The sequence below is a fragment of the Poecilia mexicana genome, unplaced genomic scaffold, assembly GCF_051168715.1.
Source record: "Poecilia mexicana isolate PSO_F unplaced genomic scaffold, ASM5116871v1 scaffold_4, whole genome shotgun sequence".
NCBI lineage: Eukaryota > Metazoa > Chordata > Actinopteri > Cyprinodontiformes > Poeciliidae > Poecilia > Poecilia mexicana.
In genome coordinates this window covers 22,406,672-22,422,125 of record NW_028263373.1, presented here as the reverse complement: position 1 = coordinate 22,422,125, position 15,454 = coordinate 22,406,672, and the positions used below count along the sequence as shown (strand labels likewise).

At 40.0% G+C, this 15,454-nt stretch overlaps 1 protein-coding gene across 1 annotated transcript in view; it reads right to left on the bottom strand.

The window, feature by feature from the left end:
• Positions 1–15,454, bottom strand: part of crb1 (crumbs cell polarity complex component 1) — a 31,351-nt gene that overhangs the window by 9,169 nt on the left and 6,728 nt on the right. The window contains exons 3-11 of the mRNA XM_015012422.2: positions 13,876–14,071; positions 13,406–13,545; positions 13,144–13,329; positions 10,187–11,137; positions 7,346–7,896; positions 6,405–6,570; positions 3,953–4,910; positions 1,943–1,987; positions 796–918 (exon numbers count right to left, since the gene is read on the bottom strand). Of these exons, the coding sequence (XP_014867908.2) occupies positions 796–918; positions 1,943–1,987; positions 3,953–4,910; positions 6,405–6,570; positions 7,346–7,896; positions 10,187–11,137; positions 13,144–13,329; positions 13,406–13,545; positions 13,876–14,071 (3,316 nt within the window). The remainder of the gene's footprint in view (positions 1–795; positions 919–1,942; positions 1,988–3,952; positions 4,911–6,404; positions 6,571–7,345; positions 7,897–10,186; positions 11,138–13,143; positions 13,330–13,405; positions 13,546–13,875; positions 14,072–15,454) is intronic.

Sequence of the window (15,454 nt, the reverse complement as noted above, 5' to 3'; positions counted from 1 at the left end):
AAACTTTATGGTTTTACTGTGTTTCACTCGTTCACTTTCATATCGATTTATAATTTATAATTGTTTCCAGTTTCCTGTCACATGTATGTATATTTCCAATTATCTATAACAAAGAGTCACAGTAATATTTCTAAGAGAATAGATGAAAAAATAAACCCTTCTTTTTTCATCAAGGTCTTCAAATTACATGACCAAAGCTTACTTTTCATTAAAAAAACATAATGAAACACATGAAAGACTTTCTTTGAGTCATTTCTCAATTTGCTTGAATTAGCAAATTACTAATGGTGTCCCACAGGGCGCTCTCTTAGGGTCTGTTTTGTTTTTAATTACAAATTTAGCTTTTGTTAGATGACTTTATTATTTTCTTGGGACTCTTCTGTAAGTTTTTAATAAAGTTTTATGCTGCTTCTCGTTTTGCAGAAAGATTTATAAACAGTGATGCTGTGATGCAGTGAAAGCTTAGCTTGCTTCCTGTCTCTTTAAGACATCCTTTGTGTTTCTTCTTGTCTTACAAGTTGAAATTTTTTCTACATTTTTAAATTATGCTTATTTTGCATCTGTTGATCATTTTGCAGATTTACATGTTTATTATTTGATTTATTGCTTGTAGCTGCATCACTTTTATTATTGCTGTTTTTCCTGTGCAGAAAATGATCCACACTTTCACAAGACTGCAGGGCAAACCCAGAACTCACTGAAGGGATCATTTTTACCTTTTGCATGCGGGATGCTGGACCCGATCTCAAATGGTCAGAAGACAACGGATGAATGAAAGGAGCGACTCCATCTTACCTGTGTCCAATGAATCCTGCAGGACAGTCGCAGGAGAGCTCCCGGTCAGTGCAGTTCCCTCCGTTGAAGCAGGTGTAGTTCCTGATCTCATCACCACACACAGAAACAGGCAGCTTGGGCGTGCTGAGAGGAAAACCAGAGGAGAAACACGTTTCCACAGCCTCAGCACATTTTAAACGTCCATAAATTTAATGCATTCAATTTTAGAACAATTTTCATGAATAGTCTGAATATTTGACTGCGAAACATTTATCTTAGAAGCTTCAGAAACAATAAAACAACACAAATCGTTAGTAAATGGCTCGTCCGCTCCTATTTTTGCCATCTGAGCTCAGCTTTAAAATGTAAAATCTTATTCTCATACCAGAATGTATGCGTTGTTTTTTTTTTTTTTTTACATTTGTACAACAGATTCATCTTAGGAGTCAGACCGACTACTGAGATCCCAGTAAAGTTGTGATTTTGCACATCAGAAATAAGTCAAACCTATAAATACAAAACAATATTAAACACATTTTAGAAACTATGATGTTAATCTTTTAAGAAAATGTGGACTATGTAAATGTGTAAATATCAAAATGTTTTCGATATTTTCCAATACTTGTTTGGAAAATGCAATATATAAATGCAAACTCCAGACTTTAGGACTTTGCAGGACTCCTGCATTTAATCCAGAAGCTGCATTATTCTGGCTGATTTGTTCGGCCTCCTGCTGCTTCCCAAAAAAAGAAAATAAACGCATCAAAATGAAGTTATTGGCCAGCAAACTGTCACATCCGAAGTGCAGGAATCAGCAAGCAAACAATCTCTCTACAACCTTCAGTAGCAACATGAAAATCAGTCCTCAGTGGATGTAAAAATAGGCACTTATCTCTGAAAAGGTACATTTTTGTTCAGGGAGTCTTCTGTTTGAATGGCTGGGAATGTTTTCAACAACAGCTGTCACTCATTTGAAAGACTGGTTGGCTCATTTTGACAACAGACATCGTCAGAGGGAGTGTTAATATTTGCTTTTCTTGGCATTTTGTTGCACACAACTCGACAAAAGAACAGGATGCGCCGTGCATGACATGTGAGAGACAAATATCTAACAGGAAACAAACACCTGGGAATGCAGCAGAAATAAATAAAGGAAAACAAAACTCACATTTTTCTGACAACGATGTACCAAGGAAGTTCTTCCATGCGTTCGCTGCAGAGCAACAGAAAGGGGGAAAAAATTGAAAGGAGGAAGAAAGCAGCACAAACAAGCGAGAAAAACAAAGCAAAGTCATTTTGATGAAAACTATACAGCGGAGATGTTCCCAGTAAAGGGAGATCGCTTCACTGGCTGCTTTCTTAGCGAGACACTTGCAAAGATTTTACCCGTGCAAAAGAGGCAAAAAGGCAGGAGCCTGTGTGTTTACGGGATAAATGTTTGGAGGCGTTCCCCCGCTGGTTCTCAGAGGCAAACCGGAGATGACAAGGGAGAGAAACTAGACTGAGGCCTTTTCTGGCTGACACTAGAATAGAAACGCGGCTTCTGAGACGCTTACTGCAACTGTGGTTGAAGTGCTGAACAGAGGCAGACATGGAGACATTTACAGTGAAGGATTTTGTTTTTGTGTTGTGGTGCGCTCCCTCGGCTGTGCGATTTTGGAGCATTTATTTGTGTATTTTGTGCTCGCAAAGTAAGGTTTTAGTTCTGTTTTTTACGACACTTTTGGAGCATTGAGAATGTCTTAAAAGAGAGAGGTTGTTTGTTATATGATAATCCACATTTTTCAGCTTTATGCATCCAGGAAAAATAGAGTAGAAACCACATGTTTACATACTCAGTTTTAAGAAACCCGTTACATTTTCTTTAAGAAAAAGAAAACAGTTTTTGTTTTAGGTCAGATAGAGTTAACACACAAATAATGTCTGTTTTAAATATTAAATAATGAGCAAGACATTTTGTAGAGAATTTTTTATTACTTTAACCAAAGTCAGAAGTTGGCATACACTTAGATTACTGTGTCTTTAATCATTTGGGACAATTTCCTGCTTTATAAGCTTAAACTGAATAAAACTGATGCCCAACATGTATTTTAATACTACAACTCAAATAGTGGTTTTATGTATGTACAATTAAACCATAGCAGAAGAGGAAACAAACCAGAATTTGTTTTAAGCAGACACCATAATTTGTAATAACACTGTTATTACAAATTGGTTAATTTTAAAATTAACCAATTTTAAAATTTAACCAATTTAACCAAGCTTTACAGAAGCTTTTATTTTAAAAGCTTCTGTAAAATTTGCTCTTTTAGAATTTTAACTGGTTCAAAACAGGAAATGTTTAGTCTCTTTACAAAGTGGAAGTTAAAGAGTTTTTCCCTGTATTAACACGATATGGCTGAAAAATGTATCAGGATAAAAGGGTTTGAAATCGATAATTATTGATTCTTTTTTGTTTAAATATCTGCCAATATCCTGTTTTATCCTAAACCTTTACTCCACATTGCTGTTTTTTTATTGTTAAGCAGGTCTGAGGCACCATGGCAAAACCTCAACAGGTCGTTGCTAGGTAACCAGAGAGCGAGTGAGTTAGTTGATGCCACCAAACTTGATTAGCACCATGAGAGGTTCAGTGACTAAAGCCTTCCCCAGAATGCTGTGCGGTTCTGGATCGGAAATTATTGACTGTTCGAGCAGACTTTTTCCCGATTGATATTGATCACGTCTATTGCAATAGATTTTATTATTAGCTTATTGTCCAGCCCTATACTCTGTGCACTACTCTGCAAAGACACAAATCTGACCAAGTGTTTTTGGTCTAATTTTTTTGTGCAAATAGACATAAAAAAACCACAAAACTAACTTATAAATAACTCTTCAGCAAGAAATAGGAGTTTAATAAGTTAATACTGATGAAAAGGTTCTAGTTCCACTAGCAGATTGTTTCACTTTTCACATGTCTTGTTAAAGTGAAATAATATGCCAGTGGGGTTAGTATTTTTTTTATCAATATTAGGGAATTATTTACTTAAAACAAGCTCCTACATCTTGCTTAAAAGCTATTTGTGAGCTGGTTTTGTCTCATTTTAAGTCTATTTGCACTAAAACTAGACCAAAACCACTTGGTCAGATTTGTGTCTTTGCAGTGGTCTGTCTGCAGAAAAGCCCCTGGACTCACCTGCAGAGCGGGCCGGTGTAGTTCTCGGCGCAGAGGCAGGCGTATTTATCCGGCCCGTGGAGGCAGGTGGCTCCATTGGCACACAGGTGGTTCCTGCACACATCCACCTGTTCCTCACAGTCCACACCCGTGTACCCGACCTCACAAGTGCACTCGTAGCTGAGCCCATTGATGCTACAGTTGCCATGGAGACAGGGGTTCGAAGCGCAGGTGTCTACCAGGACGTCGCAGCGTCTACCGGCCCAGCCCTCCGCACAGGTGCAGTTGTAGGTGTTGAACAGGTCCTGGCACTGGCCGCCGTTGAGACAGGGGCTGGGCTCACACACCGAGGCGCCTCTGCAGCCGGGCAGCGCCGGGTTCGGGGACTTTTGGATGAACTGCTCGACCTGCAGGCGTGGGAGGTTCACCTCCGAGGAGCTGAAGTACGGCAGAGCGATGCCGCCCAGCTCCACTGTTCCCAGACAGCCGGCCAGGGACCAGCCAGTGAACGGAGCCAGGCCGCCCAGGTAGACGTCCACCCCTTCCCTGAGGAAGTTCAGGTTGCTACCCTGGCTCTTGGAGAGGCTGGCGTCCTCTATCTCATTATCCAGAACCAAAGTCCAGCGAGACGACTGAGCCCACGGCGCCGTCATGAACAGATGGACAGCGTGCCACTCGCCGTCCGCGATGCTCCTCCTGCTGCTGAGGCTCACCGTTGACACCCTCTCCTCTCTTCTCTCCTCCTGCTCCTCCTCCGAGCCGCTGAGGCGCCCAGAGGAGCTCTGGAGCTCCATGAAGAGGAGGCCGTCCTGAACAGAAACCGTGACGAAGGAGGAACCTTTCTCCGCATGCAGGATGGCTGCGTTACGCTTCCGTGTGCGGAGGTTCAGAGACAGGCTGGTGATGTTTCGGAATATGTGGCCGTTTCCCCGATAGGTCGTCACAGTGCTGTCGTTCAGGAAAGTTGCATTGGAGTAACCTGGAGGAATAACAGGGAGACAGCAGTTATCAAATCTAAAACTTTCTAGCAGACACTTTCACTAAAAGTTCCATCTGCAGAAAAATCAACCAGGAGCATGGCTGTCTGCATTTTTCTCTGTAGATATTATCTTCAGCCTCCTATCGCCTGAAGAACATCTCCAGGATTAGAGGACTAACGTCCCAGCAAGACCTAGAGAAACTCATCCATGTGGTTATCTTTAGTCGTATTGATCACTGCAGCAGTGTTTTCACAGGTCTGTCTAAAAAAATCTAATCTGCAGATCCAGAATGTAGCTGGAACCAGGCAGATGGAGCACATCACAGCCACACGTTGGCCACTGGGTAAAATTTAAAACCTCAGCAGAGTCTCTGGCTCCAGCAGGCATCACTTCTCATCAGCAGAGGCTCCAAAGCCTTTTGCACGAAGCAAAAAGTAGGACAAGAGGCTGTGGTTTAGCAGGCTAATTCTCTTCTAGCTTAACACAAATGATCAAGTCACAAACCTTTTATTTAACAATGTTATAAAGCTCGAGTTGCAAATAGAAAACACACAGGAGAAGTCAGCGACAGATGAGTTTAAAGCAAATGTTTCCAGTCAGGTTTGAGTTTTATTTTGCTTTCATCGACATTAAATGATTTAAACTTCCTTAAATCAAGTAGCTTCAACCTAATAAACAACTTTGCCCAATTTTACTACACCATTTTCAGCAGATAATAAAAATAATCCACTGCAAAAACATAAAATCTTACCAAGAGTTTTTGTCAAGTTTCTAATGTAACTGTCTTGGTTCACTTGAAATAGGACACAACGAACTTACAAATAATGTCTCAGCAAGATATAAGAGATTGTCTGAAGTCAATAATTCTTTAATATTGATTTAATAAAAGTACTGGTTTCACTGGCAGATTATTACAGTTATAACAGCAGATTTTCCTGAGTAATTAGTGAAATAATCTGCCAGTGGAACTACATTTCATCAGTATTAAGGAATTATTGATTTGAAACAAGCTACTATATCTTGCTGAAAAGTTACTTATGTGCTCGCTTTGTCCTATTTAAAGTATACTAAGATATTTGCACTAGAAGCTAGACCTGAAACTCACGGTAAGATCCTGTGATTTTGCAGTGTAAAGATGAAGAAATGAGCGTATCAGTGGAAACGGGTTCCTTAAAAGACAGAGAGTCATCACTAATCCCTTTGAGAAAAGGATCAAGTAGCTTTGGATCAATCCTGCTTTACGGATCAGATACTGAATACCGAGTGGCAAGATTGAGGCCAGAATCTAAATAAAACTGCTGTGGCATTCAGCCACATAGAGACAAGTTAAGAATGAACTGGTAAATCCTAGAACAATTGGATAATATGCAAAATATTCACCTTGTATGGGAGAAAAACAACAGAAACATTTTCTGTTTTAGTAAAAAAAAAAAACGTATTTCATCTTTCATTGTAAGCTATTTCATCTGTGCGGGTAAATTGGAGTCACTTACATTCGTATCCCTGCTGCAGCATCTTGCACTCTGCAGGTGCGGGGCATGGCGACAGCTCACACCACTTCACCTCGTCACAGCGCGGCCCTGCTGTGCTGCCGGGGCAGGTGCAGGTGAAGTCGTCCCACCCAGAGAAGCAAATGCCCCCATTTAAACAGGGATTTCTCTGTGAATGAGAAACAAACATGCGCTGCGTTATGACCTGGTACAACTGTCCTGTGTTTTGGTTTGCTGGAGTTTTGGACTGTTAGTTCAGTTTTTTATCGTTTACCTTTTATGAAATCAGTTTAAATTTTAGGATATTTATAATTAAATAATTCTGTTTCCTGCCAAAGCTGATGACAACATAAACTCCACTAATATGCAAATGTTATATGATTCCCGGATTTTGCAAATAAATTCTTCCAGCTGCTTCAACTTTAATAATAAAGAAAGTACTCACACATACCGATATTCCCTCTTTCATAAAGCTTAGCTTTCAATATTACTGTCTTGAGCTACAGACAGTAAGATCTAGGTCATAGTACCGTACAACCTGCTGTTTTTCTGCATTATATTGTTAATAATTTTAACTCTTTTGCTGGATTTTTGTTGGATGTTTCTCTGTGATCTGATGATGCTTCAGCTCTAGATCAGATCAAATGGTTGTTTTACTTCGATTTGAGCTTTTTCAGCAGTTTTCTGCATCAGTTTCAGCTTCTGCAATTCTCAATGCATCTACTGTATTTCCTCATTACACTGTTTTGGAAACATTTGCTCCTCTAAATGTTTCAAAGTCATGTCAAAAAGTGCTACACTTTTTGACTCTTTAAGTACATCAGCCCCTTTCCCTTTGGCCCTTACGTATTTTGTAAAAACGCTGTACATGTGCAATTTTCGGATGTTACATAAGATGTATAGCTCCAGCATGCATTTGTGCAGCTATCAGAGTGTTTGCTTACACTGCAGGCGTTGTCTCCAGGGCAGCCCTGAATCACATTTTGTATGTGCTCAAGAGGATGTGATGTCAGCGAAGCGTCCGGCCCGAAGAACTGCAGCCTCGTGTCGCCGATCCTCAAATCCTGGATGCAGCCTTTGAAAAATCCACCAAACTCTGAGGTGCTTCTCTTCTCCGGCAGACCTCCAACAAAAACCGCATCGCCTGCGCTCACATCTACAGTCCTTCCCTGCACATCGCCTTGCTTCTGCCCCGCGACATACAGCGACATGAGACCATCCAGAACCTCTACAGATACAAAGTGGACCTCTCCATCATGAACGGCTCTTTGTGCCTTCACGCTCTCAGAGTTATGGAGACGAACTTTGACCCTGCCGCCCTCCAGCCACATGTGCAGGTACGGGCTGCTGCTGTTGGAGAGCAGCAGCAGGAGTCCGTTCGGCCTCCGCGTGCGCAGGAACAGGGAGACGGAGAGGTTCTGACCCAGATCGTTGTTGATGGCGAAGGCCGCGAAACTGTGAGAGTCCTCATTCCCAAAGCGAGCAGTAACATGTTCTGCAAAAAAGATAGTCAATTTTTAGTCTGGAGGACATTTTCATGAAGATTATGTGTTTTCATATGATGCACGGACACAAAACCAACTAAAAAGTGTCCAAAAAGTCCAAATTTATTTAAGCTATGAAGAAACAGAGACGTATTTCTGTCTGCTAATTGAGAAAATAATCTTATAGATTTGAATCAGGTTGAAATTTAACTGTTAGCAGTACAACCCTAGACATACAAGAAATGATTATTTGTATTAATCATGATGAATTGATTATTGAAACAATCAAGTCAGCTAATTTAGTAATTGATTAATTAAGAATATAAACTCTAAAAAGATCATTTACTGAAAGAACAACACATTCAGAGCAGTGAATAAACCAAAACTCATTTCTTTATTTGTATTTTTAATGTATTTCAAATATTGTTAAATAATAAATCTGCAGAATGTGACCATTTTTATCCAATTAACCAATAGAATAATTGATTGCTAATAAAAATTGTTATCTGCAGCCGTATTAATATGTCAGAAAGGCTTTTTGAACTCGTATTTTTTGGAGATTTTATGCGATTTTAAGTTTTCTAAATTTATTCAGAAATAAATATCTGAAAAGTATGGAGTGCATTTGTATTCAGCTCTCCTGATCGGTACTTTCTGAACCATCTGTTGGAGTATTTATCTACCATCTTTGCACATTTAGAAACAGAGATTATGCAAGCTTACACACAGGATTACTTCAGTAACATCTGACGGTATTGTATTTTATTTAGTGGTACTGAAATAAAGAAGGCTGCACACGAATGCATGCAACAACCATGCAATGAATTTGTGTTGATTCTAATCCCAAAGGATTACATGTAACTTGTGTTTGGAACACTAATCTAATGCACATCTTTTAAAAAGATGTGCATTAGATTAGAGTTTCTGCAGAAATGTAGGAGTTCAGTCTCGAACAGAGGAAAGTTTGTGGTGGCCCTCATTGAAACGTGTTCTGTGTCACCTGTCAGCACTTTCCACTGTGGGTCGGTCATCTCATTAGATAGTGAAACCACGAAGGGAAAAAACAGGCTCAGGCAGGGAGAGCGCGTCACGTAAAACCTTACGTAAGCTTCAAAGCGTTTCCATGTTGATGTGTGAAAATTTGTAGACTTGCAGAAATGTGTTTGTGTCGGCAAACAAAGGATTTACACTCATAAAGGGGAAAACCTGAGTGCTTTCTATTTTACACCAAAATTAAAGAATAATCTGAAACATAAATCTAAAATGAGTGTAATTCTCTTTCTGCTGTTTTAAGTTTGTGAAATTATGTTAAAAAATGTGCGACATTCCTTGCAGGATGTGATTATTTCCTAAATAGGATCCTTTGTATCCTTAATCCGCTACGTCGGATAAGAGGATCTCTGCCCCGGCCTTTTCGTTCTGGCTTTTGATTGGACTTGTCTCTGGCAAATTCTGTTACACAAAAGCAGCTAAGGATGTTATTTAATTACCCATTTATGAAATTTGGAGCCTGTGGTGTAACTGTTTTTCCTCCAGTTCTAATTATTCAGGTCTGGAAACTCATATAAGCTTAAAGATGGTCTATTATACTTCATTAAACAGGTGAGAGTAGGTCTGTGAGCTACACAAATGATGTTCTTTACATTGATATTGACACTTTAGCCTGAGCAGTTGAGCCTATATTGATCTCCTTTCAGAATGAGCTGTTTTAGGGCCTCTTTCAGTTTAAATCCAAATAAATTGCTGCCCCCCCAACTCAATGTTTAGACAAAATGGCTACAAACAGAAGCACAATTATACAACTGTTTGGAAATGTTTGAAAAGCAGAAGTGGAGCCTCCTGCACAATCAACAAGAATGCAGCAAGTAATTTCTTGACAGTAAGTAAACCACAAATACGTGTCTTTTCCAGTAGCCATTGTAAAGCGGTAAAATCAGCTGACCAAGTGAGCTCACATTGCTAGGTGACAGAGTTGGTCTCTGCTGGGGTTGCTAGATTATGTTGTAGTGCCCAACGACTGTGACCTAACATTTAGGAGGTTTTTTAAGCAGCTCATTTTTCAGACACCAAAAGAAATGAACATATTAGCAAAAACAGCTGAGTGTTTGTTTGTTTTTTGAGCGCTTTGGTTATTTGTAGAAGGAGTTGAGACACAAATGTTAGTATTAAAACATGCAAAATGTGAATTTTGAATTATAGGTTCCCTTTAAATGTTTTACATCTGACAAAAAAAGAAAACAAAAACCAAAAGGTGCATTCATATATAAAGAAGAAGAACAATTTGTCTCTTCCTGAGCTTACCCTCCTCACAGTCGTGCCCCTCGTAAGGCCTTGTGCACTGGCACTCGTAGCTCTGCCACAGGTTCACACACCGGCCTCCGTTTTGGCACGGATCGTCCCGGCAGCGGTCCCTGTGGCTGCAGCCGGGCGACACGTTAACCACAGAGTCGCTCAGCCATTCCTCTGGAACAACCAGCTGCCAGTCTACGAACACATCACGCATGCAGCCGATGAACACGGGCAAACCAACATGTCTACTGAACGAACTTGGGTTTTTGAGGCTCCCCCCTATAAATGTGTCCTGAGGGGAAGTCTCCAGCTCTGTCAGGTTGGTTTGGACTGGGGTCATCGTGTGGCATGACTGGCTCCCACAGCTTCCAGGGTCATCGAATAATCTAAGGCTCAGGTTCTCGTTTATGAGCACAACCTGCACAGTGTGCCACTGTCCATCAGTGACATTATGTGGAAGCCCCAGAATGTCGATCTCTCTGGCAGATTTCTCGCTCCACAGCATCAGAAACAGCTCACCCTTGTCCAGCCAAAGCTGCAGCACCAGCCCCCAGATGTTCCTCTGGAACAACAACGCAGACGGCAGAACGGTCTTGAAGCTCAGCGTGATGTTGCAGGTCAGGTCAGCGTTCACCAGGGGGTTGTGAAGCAACAGGTAACCTCTGCGCTCAAAGGAAAACGTGGTCGGGGTGTAGCAGAGCGGTCCGGAGTATCCGGGTGTGCAGGAGCAGGTGTAACCGTGAGTCCCGTCCAGCAGGAATGGAGAGCAGGAGCCCCCGTTCTGGCATTCATGACCTTCACAGCCGACTAACTTCACGTCGCAGTTCGAACCTCCGTAGAGAACGCCGTCACGCGCCTGTGTGAGGCAGTGGCAGGTGAAGCCCCCGTCGAGGCTCTCACATCGGCCCCCATTCCGGCAGGGATTGGACTCGCACTGGTTCACCACTTCCTGGCAGTGGGAACCTGCAGACAGAAGACAGAAGGAGAAACGTTCAGAAAAGTCTCTACGCTGCAAAAACCAAATCTTACCAAGTGTTTTTGTCTAGTTTCTACTGTAAATATATTAGTACACTTAAAATAAGACTAAACTAACTTACGTAATCTTTCAGTAAGGTATAAGATATTGTTTTATATCAATAATTCTTGAATATAGAAAAAAAGTACTAGTTCCACTGGCAAGTTGTTACAAAACCTGTTATCCATGTTATAAGTAAAAAAACAAAACAAATCGGCATATGTTCTAATTTATAGTGAAATTCTATATTTAGTCAAGAAACTAGATCAAAATTGTTTTTGCAGAGTAGAACAACAATTAAACAACTAGATGTTGTTCTCAGATGTAACTTTGAATTCAGATAAATTCTGCAAATATTCCTGTTGTTACAAAATCTTCTGCCGTGACAAATATATATATTTTTATAAGTGTTTTATTGCTGTAATGATGTAGAAACGTATTAGTCTGGTCAAATTATTTCCTCCAAAATCTCTACATGAATGTCTTAACTTGGCATTTTTAGATTTTAAAAATCACTGGTATATGAATTTAACATAAATTAAAGAATTTAAAATATACAACATCTGTTAAGCATTAAACTGTTTGAGTAAACCAGTAATTAATGATGAAAGAACCAGGTGACTTGTTATGTAACAGCATTACCAAATCTATTCACATAAATAAAAGCTCCAGTTTACCTGCAACAAGCAACAAAATCCACCAAATCCATGGTGCGGGTTCCCACATCATGCCGACACGTTTGCAACCAGAACTGACCCAAACTTGTTTGACTTCATATTAGTTTGTGTTTGCGTCCCGGCGAAGCTCTGCTGCTTGTGTGGCCGTGTGCTCTGAAGCATGTCGAGGCGAATATGTTCAGTCAGGAGACCAGCAAAGCCAGATCCCCGGGGATTAAGCTAATGCTACTTAGCCACCTTACTGAGTCAGAGCCGCCGCCGCCGCCACTGGCAGAGAGTCAGTTTTTAGAACACAATTATCAGCAGGCAGCAGCTCACAGACGGGCACAAGAAATAATGTGAGCATTTTCAAAATTCATCTTTTGCTACGAAGGAGTTAAAGTTAAAATTTACAAGTTTAAAAGTTACAATTTAAAAAAAAAATTTCCACTCTCATTACTGGTAAGTCTGTCACAGCACGCAATTAATCAATTAGTCATTGATAAGTTATAATTTCCATTCTGATGATTAGTATGCTTGTTTTCAGAGACGTCATAATCCAATATAAATAGTTTCACTTGTGTGGTTTTTATTTACTTTTCTTTATAGTTTTTTGGGGTTTTATTTTAATTTTTAAAATATTTTCCAGTTCCAGTGTGGAGTGATGGGGCTAACTTTCATTATGCTGTTATCGAAATATTAGTTGAAAATAGACACTTTATTGAGTGTAAAAACTCAAAGAATTGACATTTGCTAAAAGAACAACACACTCACTACTCTAAAACTGTTAAAAAAAAATACATTTTGCATTTAAGATAAAATACCTTCTTTGTCTGTTAATGCCCAGAAATTCCCAGAGCTCCTAAAGATCCAGTTTTTTCTTCAGTTTGTTCACATTCTGTAAAATATTTCCAATTAAGCTCCTTTTGCTATCCAATTATTAATCAGTTAATCCAAAAAATACTCCACAGATCAGCCCTACACTGTATTGATGTAAGTCGAGCAGAAAATCCTTCTTACATGTTGATGTTAGAAGGATTTATTTTAGCTGCAGATGCATCATTTGCTACAACTGATCAAGTGTTCACTAAAGGAATGTTATTGCATTTTAGGTGCAAAATTTTTATTTAACAATTTAAAAAAGGAATTTAGTTATTTGTTTCTTTGTATTTTTATGCATTTCTAATATTGTACAAAATAAGCTCAAGTGGTTAAATGAAAAATCTGAAGAATGTGATTAAAGACAGAATAATTGATCACTAAAATAATGATTAGTTGCAGCCCTGGTTTCAGTGTACCTGCTGTTCCTGGAGGACAGATGCAGATGTAGCCTGCAGCGGGCTCGTAGCGTTCAGGCAGCAGAGGCTCGCTGCCGTACAGAACCTGCCCTGACCTCTCCAGGCACCTGCCACTGTTCATGCACGGTCTGCTGCTGTTGCACTCGATCTCGTTCATGTCTATCTCGCAGTTACGGCCCTCGAACCCTGAAATGAGGAATCAGACTGCGGTTATGATGAGATCAAAACATCATGAGCACAAAAACAAATTAGTTTTTCTCACCCGGCCAGCATTCACAGGTGTAGTTACCCTGGTTGTCCTTACAGATGGCGCTGTTGAAGCAGGGATCAGAGTTGCATTGTGGCAGCAGCGTCTCACAGTGCGGCCCAGTGAAGGCTGTGTGTGAGCAGTCGCAGCTGTATCTGAGACAATCACATAGTTTGTTAATGTATCGGTAATAGTTTTCTCAGAAGTTCCTTCAATCAATAAATCACGTTTCTTTGTGTGGAATTTTTCATCAACAAAGTGCTTTACATCATAAAAACTTTTTAAATAATAATAATAATGCTGCTTCTCTGTGTTTGGTTCTGGTTCTGGGGATTCAGACCAGAACCAGGAAACCTGAGAGGTCTAGAAGACCTTTAATGTATTTTGGTGCTAAGCTGGTAAGTAATTTATAAACTAGCCGTATTTTATCTTCCGTCTGTTTCCCTGATGGCAGCCTTAACGGGCGTTTATCCATAAAGACTTACTCATTCACCCCGTCAACACACAGAGCCCCGTTTTGGCATGGCTGCTCCTGGCAATCGTCTGTGTCGATTTCGCATCGGTCTCCTTGGAAACCAACATGGCAGATGCACCGAAAGCCCGCGGCGTGGTTAACACAAGTGCCACGGTGAAGACAAGGTTGTGACTGACACTGGTCGACCTGGAGCTCACAAGTGGTTCCTGTGAACATCATCAAAGCCACAAAGATGTCAGGGTCCAGGTGAGCCCAGCTGCACAGGCAAAGCTTTCAGGTCGTCTGACTGTGATAGTGGGTTTCTTTTTTATGTCACAGGAAAGCTTCCCTTTCTGCAGCTGGTCTAAATTTTGGAAACAAGTTGTGCTTTGTATGCAGGATTGTATCTATGTGGGTTGTTTCCTGCAGAAATCGGAATGATTACCTTTTCGCTTTGAGTAACCTGCCTGCAAGAGCTGCTAAGGGGCGGTAATATGTATTTACCAGGAACATAAAGCCATTTTATAGCACATCAGGTCATTGTGTTACCTTCACTTGTTACAAAAATACTATAAATATCAAATATGACTTAAAAGAAATTTGATTTCACAATTTAATGCGAAATCAAACTGGTCTACTGTCTCTTTAAGAAGCTCCTGCTCTAACAGATATTCTTTCAGCACATCATCACAACAACATTTCTCCAATAAGTCTTTAAAACTGTTCTTAGGAGTGTTGGACTAAGCCATATAAAAGGTGTTTGTTAATTGCTGCTGCCGCTAGTCTGAAGGAGCAGAGAAGAGGAGCTGTATGAGGCAGAGAATTAAAGTATTTATACACTTCAAATGGCTACCTTTGTCATATTATGACAAGAATAAATCCCAGTAATACAAGAATAAATTACATAAATAAAATATTACCACAATAAGGTCATGGTAATAGGAGAATAAAACCATAATAATACAAGAATAATGTAATAACATTGCCAGAATAAGGACATAATAACATAATAATGTGGGAATAAAGTCATATATTAATAATGAAGTAGCAATTTTAAAAGAACTCCTACATAAACAATATAAAAAAAATTTTAATGAGATTATGTTGAACACCTTGTGAGTTTGGTATTGGTATTATAAATAAGGAAATACATTCTGTCAGATTTAGAAAAGATCATGCAAATGACTGTCTAGTCTGGAACCACATTTATATTTACAAAATATAAATTTATTTATTTATATGATATTTCACACAGTCTATATGTATTGACTAGTGGTTGTAGGACTGTCACAAAAAATGTCCACAAAAAAAAGTTTGTGGTTGTGATGTGACAAAATGTGTTGTTTTGAAAGACACTGTAAACCACATGTGTCAAACTCAAGGCCCGCGGGCCACTGTGGCCCGCCATGTCATTATACGTGGCCCGCCCAGCATTTTATAGGCTGATGATTGGCTTAAAATAGGTTTTGAGCACGAATTGACTACAAACTACATCTCCCACAATGCATTCCGATTGTTACCAGCCAACATTACGGCTTCTCCCTACTAGAGAGCAGCAGAGTCACCTCAAGCTGCTTATTGATTTTCCCAGCGAATAAAACTGAGACATC